General features: G+C 36.1%; 1 protein-coding gene across 1 annotated transcript in view; it reads right to left on the bottom strand.

Annotated features, from left to right (window-relative positions):
* mgat4b (alpha-1,3-mannosyl-glycoprotein 4-beta-N-acetylglucosaminyltransferase B) overlaps positions 1-12,747 on the bottom strand; it is a 120,001-nt gene that overhangs the window by 13,036 nt on the left and 94,218 nt on the right. Inside the window, exons 9-12 of the mRNA XM_088080743.1 lie at positions 7,124-7,254; positions 5,542-5,649; positions 1,458-1,651; positions 214-292 (exon numbers count right to left, since the gene is read on the bottom strand). Coding sequence (XP_087936869.1) covers positions 214-292; positions 1,458-1,651; positions 5,542-5,649; positions 7,124-7,254 — 512 coding nt within the window. The remainder of the gene's footprint in view (positions 1-213; positions 293-1,457; positions 1,652-5,541; positions 5,650-7,123; positions 7,255-12,747) is intronic.

The raw sequence follows: 12,747 nt of genomic DNA on the forward strand, positions 1-12,747 counted from the left end.
ACTCGCACACACACACACACACACACACACACACACACACACACACACACACACTCGCACTCGCGCACACACACACACACACACACACACACACTCGCACACACACACTCGCACTCGCACACACACACACTCGCACACACACACTCGCACTCGCACACACACACACTCGCACACACGCAGTCTGTGTCTAAAGTTAAAGGTTCGAAGACTCACATCGAACGGCAGAACCTCCACTGACGTGTTGAAGAGTTTGTCTCCCGGATGTTCGATGTTTCCGCTGCGAAAGAAATACCTGAGAGGACGAAGGACAAAGACAGGAGACGTGATGTTAAAATATATTTATGAGAAATATTAGTAGTGAGTTTCAGTGCTTTTAAATAAGATCCTTTTTATATAAAAAAAAAACAAAAACAAAACAGAAAAAGCCTCAAATACGATTTCTCAATTTCAAATACGAGCAAATCGGTTTTATTCATCTCACAAACATGAGGAAAAAGGCAACCTGGCAAGAAATGTCCAACAATTTCCCAGAGAGTTTTTTTTTTTTTTTTTAAAGAAGGTAAAATGTCTAAAATTAAACGATATTTAAACTCATCAACATTACATAATTAAAATCATTTCAAGGAATTATTAAAGTTTTTAAGCAGCTTTTTAAGGAAACTAAGGTTTTTAAGGTTCTTTTTGTTCTTTCACTTTCCAATTTTGCAGGAAATATATTTTGGTTGTTTTAAAGTTTGGGTTTTTTTGTACATATTACCTGAAAAGATTTTTTTTAAAGAGGGGATTATTATTAGAAAATTATCACAAAAATAGGGAAACATGTCCATTAAATTATATTTATGAATATAATAATTTTATTCGAAAAATGAATTTACAGAAAAAATATTATAAAACATATATAAAAAATACATGTATTTTTTATTTTCAGGACTCTCTTTTCTTTCTGTCATTTTCTTGTTTGTTTGTTTTGTTTGTTTTTTTTACTTTGCTTATTTTGTAGGTAATTCTTTGTAACTTCTTTACTAAGTTTTGCTAATTTGCACAGATTTTAAGTGTTTTTTTAAATAAAAATACTATAAATCTATTATTATTATTATTATTATTATTATTATTATTGATAATAATAATTTAACAATTTAACAGTTACATATAAGAGACAAAAAAACACATTCAAGAAAAAAAATAATGAAAAAGAAGGAAAAACAAAAAAGTTTCCAGAGATTTACGTGATTTGATTCCCGTTTGGTTTAATGCTTTAATATGAAGCTGCAGCTGCAGGAAATGCTCTGTTTGCATTTGCAGTCACTTAATGCAGCCTTTTTTATTGCAGGTTGTACTACTAAAGCAATACAATCTTTACTGAAATCTGTTATCGCTGAGACTGAATCTGTGAACCCACGATTACCTGTAACGTCTGCGTCACGCGGTAGCGTTAGAGTTTGGACCCTGGTACCCACCTCTCGATGCGGACAGGTGTGAAGAATCGTATCCGTATGAAGTCCCCCGCCACGGGGGTGAAGGCCCAGAAGAAGTCCTCCCCCAGGTAGGCCTTCTCCAGGGTGAAGTGCTGGTAGGTCTTCAGGCTGGTCGTCACCTCTGCCAGCGGGTTGGCGTGACCCTTATGGAGGGTCTGTTTCCCAAAGTCCTTATCCTGGAACAAACCGAAATCTGAAGTTAGGATGTTATCTGTCGGTTGTAGCGGATTTACAGGCGCATCTCAAAACATCAGAATATTGTTAAAAAGTTCAGAATTTTCCATCAGTTCATCAGACTCAGAACATACACTACAATGTTTCAAGCATTTATTTTTTTTAATTTTTATAATCACGGCCTTCAACAGGAAAAATGTAAAAAAAAAAAAAAATTAAAAATATTTTCAAAATATCGGAAACATGCGACGATGCGATGCGAAAAGTGTAGCTTGCAGTAAATTTTTTTAATGATCTTAGAAAATATTTTGATAATTTAAGGTACTGGATTTCTGATTTTCATGAGCTATAAGCTATTTCATGAAAATTTAAACAAAAAAAGGCTTGAAATATTTTGTTTACACATAATGAATATACAATATATTAAAGTTTTTTTAAAATTAAATTACTAAGAATAATGAAGTTTTTCAGGAGATTTTTTGAGATGCACATGTATAATGTGGAGGAGCTGATTCAGATATGAGGTGGTGTGTTTTACTCTTTGTTTTGCCTCTCTGTGTCTCTGCAGGATGAAGATGACGACTCTGTGCACTGACCAGAAAATAACATGAAGCGTTAGTCATCCTACTCGAGCCTTTTACACAGACTGGTGTCACTGGCAGCCTCGCTCGCTGTCCTCCGTGACTAATCCAGTTTGAGTTGAGTGCAGAGCCTGTCCAAGCATGACATCACCGTCAGATATCTTTTAGAGAGATGACTTTGTTTTGAGATATTCTTGAGTGACCAGTTACTGACCCCGAGATTTACCGCTGCCTCTCGCATCATGCAGATCAGGAGAGCAGAACCAGCACCCCCTGATGTATTTTATGCTCTCAAACGGGGCACGATGTGGATCAAGGCCGCGGTATGCAGAGTACAACACAAAATCACAAAAAAAATCTTGTTTCCACAATGAGACAAAAATAAGGTAGCATTTTATCTTAAACTAAACATTTGAGCAAAAATTGTCTCTAACCTTGAGTAACTGATGGCAATTAGTGATTTTTTTTAAATATGATTTTGGTGATTGCAAAATTGGTCTTAAATTTAAACACGAGTGGCATTAAAAAGTCTTAAATTTAAGTCAGCTTAAAGGGAGAGTTCACCCAAAAATGAATATTCAGTCATTATACTCACCCAGGATATCTACTGACCAGGATTCAGGATTCGTTTTGTGAACGCAGCTAGAAGATACAGGCTAAAATAAGGCTAAAAAGTGACGTTTTCAAAACAACTTGGCACATCTGGGCTTCAGGAAACTTGGATTACTTCGGATGAGCAGTATGGAGACATTATGTGGTTTTATTATATATTTTTTAACATTCGAATCCGATTACCATATACTCCAGTTGCTTGGGAGATGAGTGCAACACCTTTTCTCTGACAACGTCCGGCAGTGTTTTGTGGACTATAAAACATCACCAGACTTTCCATTGGCATGAGGGGGAGTATATTATGACTGAATGTTCATTTTTGGGTGAATTATTATTATTATCTGACTAAATGTTTCTGTTAAATTCACCCATCTGACTCTAACCACAGAATCTCTGAACTTGTTTCATTAAAACAAATCTGACTTCAATTATTTCAGCCAAGTCCAAAAGAGACAATTAGTCAAAAAAAAACAAAAGAAAATAGATAGAAAATAGAAAATAGAAAGAAAATAAAAGAAAAAAGTTGCATTAAAAATCTTGAGAAAATTAGCCTTTGAAAAAAAGGATTGAATGTCTGGTGCTTTAGGGCCTCTGTGGAAGCCAGCAGTCGGCCTGTCTATCTCGGGGAAACTGAGGTAAAATAAATGAATTAATATATGGCCACTTTGGGCTTCCGTAGGCTGCAGCTTCATGTTAAGCTTCATTTTTAGCTGTATTTTGTTGTATCTTTTCATCTAAATCTACCAGAAAGCAAAGGAGCGTATTTACCAAAATGTTGTTTTATTACCTTAAATCTTCGTTTTTTTTCTTGCAAAGTATTAAAGTTTTGCTTCTCTAGAACTTTAAAGCTGTTTAAGTCGAACAAGTGTGCTGAACCTTTAAAGGTCACAAGATAAACAAAACAAAAAGCACAAGTTTGGAACCAGTATGTTAGGATGACACATTATTTCTTTCTTTTTGAAATCACAGTTTCATTATTTTCACTCGAGTGATTATTTGGGCTTTTCCAGAGAAGTTTCTCACGTCTGAACAAATCTCTCGACTTAACTCTGCAGGCGAATAAATTCCGCTTCCACTTTAATCCTTTCAATTTAACTTTGATTTTATTTTAAAACTTGGCGTTGATTTTCTTACTAACCCGGGGTGAGCGTTTCAGGCTGGAGGGTAATAGCTGTGTTTAGCCTCCATCTGTACTCGGCCCCATGCAGGCCGAACTCCGCACCTCAATCTCAACATCGAGGAGGCGCTGGTCCGGGACGGCCCGATCAATATCCAATTGATTGGAGCAGATTGCAGCAGCAGTCAGCGGGACTAATATCCATCGCTCTTAACACAGTAATCAGAGGCGAGCCGAGACGTCGGGCTCTGAGCGCCGAGCTGCCACCACTGTGAGATACTGCAGTTTGTGTCTGAGGCTGCAGAGACTTTCAATCTTCATCTCCAGAGACACTCGGCTGAACTTCCACTGAACCTTTTCAAACTCACTAAACTTTACTCTGACAGCTGACCAGTGCAGCCCGGCTGCAGCACGCAGCTCGGAGTTACAGCTCAAATATAATATACAGCTGCTCAAAATAGTTTTAGAGCCCGACCGATGTGTGCTTTTTGAGGCCGATACCGATTTTATAGTGGAAAAAATCACAGAATTGAATTTAGTGAATTTTTGAGCTGGAATGACAATAAATCATTTCTATATGGATTGATTTTGCTCTCATATAAATAAGATCTCATATAAACTGTATGTATGAGGACTATGACTGGAATCATTTTTATTCGTCACATTTATTTAAACCTTTTTGCATGTGTACTTTTATTTTTAATACATCTTATATTTTTAAATAAATGTCTTTGTTTTGAGATGTTCCAGAGTGACCATTTACTGACCTCCAGCTGTGTGGTGATTAATTTAATTTAAAAAAATGTATTAAATCGATTGAAACCTTTTGGCATGTGTGCTTTTACTTTAAGTACTTTAATACATTTCCCTAAATTAAATTTACTTAGTTAATTTAACACAGCGTCAGTTTGTTCTTACAGCCTTTTTTTTAATCACTGTTCAAACTCCAGCAGGACTCTCGGTGTCTGTGCTGCCCCGGGTATTAGTGATAATTCGATTAAACAATAAGCAGCATGCGAGCATCACTTTAACATGTAAGGTAAGAAGATGAGATAATCCTTTATTGATCCCCTGAGGAGAAATCAAATTGATGCAGAAGCAAAAAGACAGACAGAAACACAGATAAATTAAAAAGAAAGAATAAAATAACAAACAGAAAAAGCATTTAAAGACAGAAATTACGAGGTAAAGTAGCAGAGGTTTAGTTAAAGTGACGACCACAGAGCAGTCTACATTCAGAAACTACAAGACACAGCCTTGGCTTTTTCCCAAAAGGACTTCAAATGTGAAAGATTATTTTGATTCAACCTCCGTGTTCATGCTGAGCCAAGAAAATATGACTTTTAGTAAAGAGTCTGGGTAAAACAGAAGTGCGCATCAGAGGTACTACAGCGAAAAATGTACTAGTAAACTATATGTGCCTTTTAATTAAACATGAAAAATGACTAAATCATCTAAAATTGAATCTGCTGACCTTCAGTATCACCTGATGTCGTCGCGCACGCACGCACGCACGCACGCACACACACACACACACACACACACACACACACACACACACACACACACACACACACGTTACCTTGAGTTTCTGTATTTTTCCAGCCAGAGACGAGTGTGTGCCGACGTGTTGGAAAAGAGACGGTTTGAAGCGAATCCTCAGGTTTGCTTTCTGCCTGTCGCAGTGTTTCTGATGGACAAACACAAACACAGTTACACACTTTTATATCCATCTATCGATCTCTCTATCGATCTATCTACATATATAAACATTGTGTGCAGGTGTGAGGGGGAACTCTTTGTTTTCCAGGTGAGTAAATGACTAAATGGCAAAGAGTCAATACGCATGTTTCCATCACAGATTTGCATAAAACTTAAGCCATAGTTTCCAAATGTCGATAAAATACAATTGTGAGATGACGTGTTTCCACTGAGTGATGTTGTGCAACTTCTCCTCTGGTGATAGCATCCCAGTAACCATGGCGATGGATGTTAAAAACATTAGCAGCTTTATTTCTACGTAGGCGTGTTATGGAGCCATATGGAGCGGCCACGTATGAGGATTTCTGGGAGATGTAGTCCACGATTTCACAGAGGAAATGTGGATTCAAAACTTTCTCAGAGTTATGTGATGCAATAACAGCTCTTGTAGCTCCTGCTGCATCATGAGGGAGCCAGTTCCTACTGACAAGCACATAGACACAGCATCATGTGACCTCACAGCGTCATGTGACCTCACAGCGTCATGTGACCTCACAGCATCATGTGACCTCACAGCGTCATGTGACCTAGAAAAGACTAAAAAGTGTTTCGACAGAGCGGTGAAGGGTTGACGTAGTTTAGTAGGCCAACCAGGATGTTGGCGTCGTACTGGTTACCTCATGGGATTTTTGATTATGACCAAAAATAAGCTCTGTGATGAACACGAGTTTGTGATACTTCACGTTTTGTTCAGCGTGATAATCTTCACAGACACCACGTCTGTGTGTTTTGAAGCATAAATGAAATCGCCAGAAGCAAAAAGTTATTGTTAGTCTATAAACGAACTACAACGTGGTTGCACGACTTGAACGTCACAACTACAAACAAAAATATTATAATAAATATTACAAACAGATAAATCTACAAGCTGGAGCGTGACTCTGTGAAGCTGTAAAGGTGGTGAGTGGGTTTAAAGAGTTTCTGTGTCGCTGTGATGACGTCTAACGACAAACACTGAAGTCCCATTTAGCCACTTGTTAGCAAACGCCTTTTTTAAGACGCGTAAAACCTTAAAAGTTCAAAAATCTGGTTTAAGCGTACGTATTTTATGTTGCAGAACAAAACTTGTAAATATCTTTAGCCTGTGTTAACCACAAACAATTAAGGCATTTTACCGAAAACCCAAAAAACCCAGAAACTTTGAGACGAGGGAACAGGAAGTGCTAAAAGGCTAACGGACTTCCGCGTTTTAGGACTCATAACTTCATCACTCTGTTGCAGTTTTGCCAAATACGACTTTTCCGAATCGCCTGAAATACCACCTCATGTGAGTGTAAAACCTTTTTGCGATAAATGGAAGTTTTTTTCCAAATTGTTTCCACTATGCGTATTCTATATCCGCGGTTTCATTTTGTGCAGTTTGAGGGTTAACGGATGTGCAGTGTGCGTGAGCAGCGACTCACCGCGTCCTTCTCCGGGTTGCACACTTTGACCCACATGATGTGGTCCAGCAGCCAGTCGATGGGTTTGTCCTTGTAGAACATCAGCATGAACTCCACGATGAGCGACAGGTCCAGAGACTTGAACATCTTACCTGTCAGACAAGCAGAAGGGGCGTTTTAGCGTCATAGCTCTTTCGTCTTTATGCCGAAAACATAATGAGCGGCGGGGAAGTGAGGCCTGTGGCGAGCCGCCATGCAGCTCAGTGGCGTTGGATCCTGCAGCAAAATGCAGCAAAACTAAAAATTGGGAATAGTTTAACCCTTGAACACCTGGACCGTCATCAGTTCTCTTGTGCTGCGTTCAGGCGCCTTTTGCAAGCATTAAAACCTCTGAAAGCTGAAAAAAATGTTTTGTTTTCTTTCCCAAAAAAAAACAAAACAAACTTGAGTAACGTGGCGTTAGGAAAAGATGACAAGAAAATGTACAGAAAATCTGGTGTTTGTTTGTTTTTTAAAAGGAGAGATAAAATTAGGTGCATTTTAAGAATATTCAGAAAATATAATAATATTATTGACATGCTTAAAATCATGTCATGAAAATATTGGCATGTGTTTGTATATTAGTACTTTTTTAATAAGCACTTTTTTCAAGTCACTCCTTTTTATTTTATTCTCTTTTTTTTAAATCCCTTTTGTGCTAATTTTAGGATAATTTTTTGTTTGTTTTTAAAAATTTTAAGCTAATTTTGTGTAATTTCATGTCAAGTTTCTCATTACCTCCTCCAGATGTTTTTCAAAAAAACAAAACAAAAAAAAACAACAAAAAAACAAGAAAAAACAACAATTTGCTCAGCTTTTAGAGGGTAAACTTTCAGTGGCAAATTGTGGCGGGAAAAAAAAGCGCAGCCGATCAGCACCGTGATTCCTGTGATGTCGATGTTACAAAGATTTATTTATTTATTGCCAGAAACACATGGACACGCCTCCTGGCCACAGAAAAATATAATTGCGGTTAAGAGTCTGCAGATGAAATGAGCTCTAAATAACCGATAAAACAAAAATAATATAAATTAAAATCCGTTTTTATTGTCGGCTGTGATTTAAAGGACTCCTCGTGTTTTCACACGCTTGGTTTTAGGGGTTAAGGTTAACGTAAAGGGTTAAGGAATTCACCGAGTCACTGAGGGCCAGTGACTCTGATCAGAGGTCAAAGGTCAGAGGTCACAGCAGCCAGAAAACACTGAGGAATTAACTTTCTGTCGAGTTTTAAGTTAATAAAAATCAGCCTGATTGTGTTTCAGATCGTCTTTGTGTCTCTAATTTACTTGTAAATCTTTACAAAATAAAATGTATATTTCTTTGTTTAATCTGCTGCATCGACTCAGATTTTTGTTCGACTGTATTTTGTGTTTTTCTGCATCAACTATAATGTGTTCATTGTGTCTATTATCCGTTCTATAAATCTGTACAGTCTACACTGTGGTACTGTTACTTCTACTTAGTATGTTTTACTTAGTAACTCAAAAAATGACTCAAAAGATGAGTACCTTAATGACGTATAATCTCAACAAAATGACTCAGTATTAAGAAAATAAGGACTTTGTATCTCAGATAATTACTTTTTAACTCAAAATAATGACTGATTATCAAGAAAATAACAACTTAGTATCTTAAATAATGACTTATCTCAACACCATAACTTCGTTTCAAGAAATAATAATTCAGTTTCTTAAAATAACATCTTAGTATCTTCATATAATGAGTTATTATCAGGAAAATAATCACTTTGAATCTTAAAATAATGACTTATAATCTCGACATAATGACTTATCTCAAAATAATGACTTAGTATCTCAAAATAATGATTAAGTATCAAGAAACTAATGACTTTGTATTGTACATTAATTTATTACCTCGTATAGTGACTTTTTATCTTAAAAATAATGACTTATTATCTCACTGTAATGACTATTAAGAAAACAATGACTTATGAATGAATTAGTGTCTTAAAATAATGACTAAGTATCGAGAAATAAGAGCTCAGAATTCTAGAATTAGAATTCTGAAATAACGACTTATTATCTCAAAATAATGACTTTGTAATAAGAAAGTATTGACTTCGTATCCTAAGTTTACTTATTAAATAACTTAATGACCTATTATCTCCAGATAAATTCTTGCTATTTTAAACAACGAATTTCCTCAAAATAATGAAAACAATGTCTTTGTTTCACAAAATATTACAAAATGACGAAACATCTCAAACTAATGAGTATCTCTTAATGCGAAACTCTCCCAAAATAATGAAAATAACGACTTGTTATAATTCCTCATTACTGTGACACACTGAGGCGTTATTTGGAGAAGCTTCCTCTGATGACGTCTGTTTTTTGTCACACTGGCAGAAATGAGCTCCCACTGATCTGAATACTTTTTCCTCTGCGGATATTTTTGAAGACAGTTGTTCAGTTTTTGTTTTGATGATTGAAACCAGCCGAGTTTCCACCGGCAGCGAACAAGAGGCCGACTGTTTCTGCGAGGATCCTGAAATAACTCCTGACTGAAAAGATCTTTATTGTCTTCGTATTTTCGTCTCTGTGTGAACGCGGAGTCTGTCTGAGCTGAATGAAACCGTCTGTGACAATTAAAGGTCACAAACTGAGTCGAGCGGACGGAGACAATGAGGAGGAATTAAAAAGGCCGGCGTGGGGCTCGGCGCTGCTCCCGCCCCCCTTCAGGTCCGCCCTCGTGTGTCCGGACGTTTCAGCGTCCTCAGGCCGGATGTGCGACGAGGCAACAGAACAAAAAAAACAAAAAACCCTGCAGACGTAAACGAGGCCGGACTGAGAGCTAAACTTAGCAAATGCAAACTGGATTTTGAACAGTTGAATTACAGAGCGGCCCTGCAGCGCTGCAGCTCGCTCCTCCGCGTCTGATTTAATTCAGTGAGTCAGCTTCGCCCTGATGAATTTATTAAAGCAGCTCGCAGGACGCGCCGGGTCGCAGAGGATAGGTGAGGTCGAAAACGAGGACCTGAGGGAGGACTGAGGGGAGGATGTTTGTGATGCTCAGAGAGTCGGGACGACAGAAACATCCACATCCCTCTTTAACCCTCTGAAACCTGAATACACATCACTCTTCTTCTGCTGCCGTCAGCTGTACACAAGTATTTAAATTAGGAAATTAAAAAGTAAATGAGCTACTTGGCACGAACTGTCCTGCATATTGCAAAAAATTAGTAGATTTGGAAAGTTTGTTTTTTTTTAAAGGAATAAATGTCCAAAAATCTTTATTTCTAATATCAGAATGATATATCTTAATTACTTCATAGAATTATTACTATTTTCTATTTTCTATTACTATTTTATCTAATTTATCACTATTTATCTATTTCTGTTAATAATAATAATAGTTATTATTATGATAATTATATAATAATAACAATGGTTATTATTATTAGTAGTAGTAGTAGTACCCCCCCCTTTTTTTTTTACAAATTTTTAAAAAGTTTTTTCTTTGTTTTTTATATATATACTTCAAAAACACTGGAAAAAAACATAATGAGCAAATTGAAAATAAATGTCCAACAAACTGCAAAAAAATAGTAAAAGGTGGCAAGGAAATTATCTGAAAATTAGCTTTTTCAATTATTAAGAATCATTAAAAAATTAGGGTAAAATGACCCGAAAACTATATTTAAAATTCTCTTAGTTACTGTATATGTTTATATGTTTGTTAGAGAAAAAAGAAAAACAATAATAAATCATTCAATTTTAAGCAATTTCATGAGGTAGTTTTCTTTGTTGTTGTTGATTTTTTTCTTTTTTCAAGGTAATTTTCTTGTAACTTTTACTGTTATATTGCTAATTTTTGGGCCATTATTTGCAAAGTTGCTCATTATCCTCTTTCCATGTTTTTGAAAGAAATCAAGTCGATTTAGTCTGGTTTTAAAGGGTTAACAGTTCAAAATGAGCTCCAATTTGACCAAGTTTAACAGTAAAATCCTGCTTTTACATGAATGCATGAAGAGACCATATATAACAATGTAACACTCACAGGGGACATTTTTATGCTTTAACTTCATTTTTCTGGTTATACTGAAAGAACATTTTATGCAGGACTTTTACTTGTATTTTTAAAGTGTGGTATTAGTACTTTTACTGCAGTAAAAGCTCCGAATACTGCATCCATCACTGCATTTCTCCATCATCTCTTAATTAAATTCAGAGAGGCTTTCTGCTGCGAAGAGCTGATAAAAACAACATGGTAACAAGGGAATTTGGTGCAGTTCAGATCCACTCAGAAAATAAACAAATATCAGAGGGACGGAGGGAGCGAGTATCGAGCTGCAGCTCCTCTGAGCGCCGCATTGATCGCTGGGAGATAATGACTCTGATAATGACTCCACACCTTCGGCGGACCTCAGAAAGCGTTTTAACTTGATTTAGTGTGAAAATATGAGGTGAAATCAAAGAGCTGCTCGTCTTTTTTTAGATTATCCGGCTTGAACCTGAAACTGAGAGAAGCTTCATCATCAGAGAGAAGAAGACGAGGTGGAAACAGGAGGGAAAAGTGTAAGACAGACGAGATGTCTGGCGCCTCGCGTCCGTCACGCGGAGACAGAAATGAGATGAGGAGAGAGAAGGTGTGAGCGCGCTCCTGTTTCTCCGTCTGTGTGAGGACCAATTAGGCTTTCAGAGGCTGAACGGGTCTCACTTCTTCAAAGAGCCGCTCAGATGAAGGCTTTCTTTGCTTTTAGGGACGAGGTCAGAGACAATCTTTACAGTCCGTCAGTGTGTCATGTTAGGTAAAGGTCTTATCACCTGGACGCATGTTCAAGTTTAAGTTTTTATGATAAGTTTTAATCAGTTATTTGAGGTTATGAAATGAGGCGTTTTCCCCAGCAGATCAGTACAATTCATTTTATTTTATTTTATTATTTATTTATATATTTTTTTAAATTTTCCCTGACATAGGACTTTATATGAAATCATAATAATAAGGAAAATAAATAGATAATAATTAATTAATTAATTAATAATCACAACAGTTAAAGGTAATAATAATAATAATAATAATACCAACGATAAAAATAAATAAATAAATAATAATAAAAACCCAAAATTTAAAAAATGTTTATGCTTCACATAATAGCAAAATTGCATTTCACACATCCACCATTTAGTCATTCAGCAGACCATAAAAAACTGTAAAATAACAAGCTAATAAATCGGAGCAGTAATAAATGAGCTAAAATTATTCTAAAATAGAATAAAATAAATCGTCTTTTATGCTGATAATCAGTTTTGTTTTTAGATCTTTGATTGGCCTCTGAAAGGGTTAAAGTTGTCGCTTTACTTCCACTGTGTCCATTTGAGTTTTCACTCGTATAACTCTGTTTATACTGTATTTGTTTTGTGACAGACATTTTAAAATAAAATCAAACAGAAAAACAAAAAAACAATGTGTTTCTTTTTTAAATTGTAAATTTCTTTTTTTTTTATATTTATGGTCCTTTATTTTGATCGTTATGCACCTAGTTTTTATTAAAGCATCTGGTGGCTATAAATGTGTTTTATGAGGTCTTTTACTTAATTAATTTACTCATTTTTACTTTTCTGACATTGTGTTTCTTTTTGGTCTTC

This window comes from Plectropomus leopardus, chromosome 8 (genome assembly GCF_026936395.1).
Source record: "Plectropomus leopardus strain MGB_pleo_1.0 chromosome 8, ASM2693639v1, whole genome shotgun sequence".
Taxonomy (NCBI): domain Eukaryota; kingdom Metazoa; phylum Chordata; class Actinopteri; order Perciformes; family Serranidae; genus Plectropomus; species Plectropomus leopardus.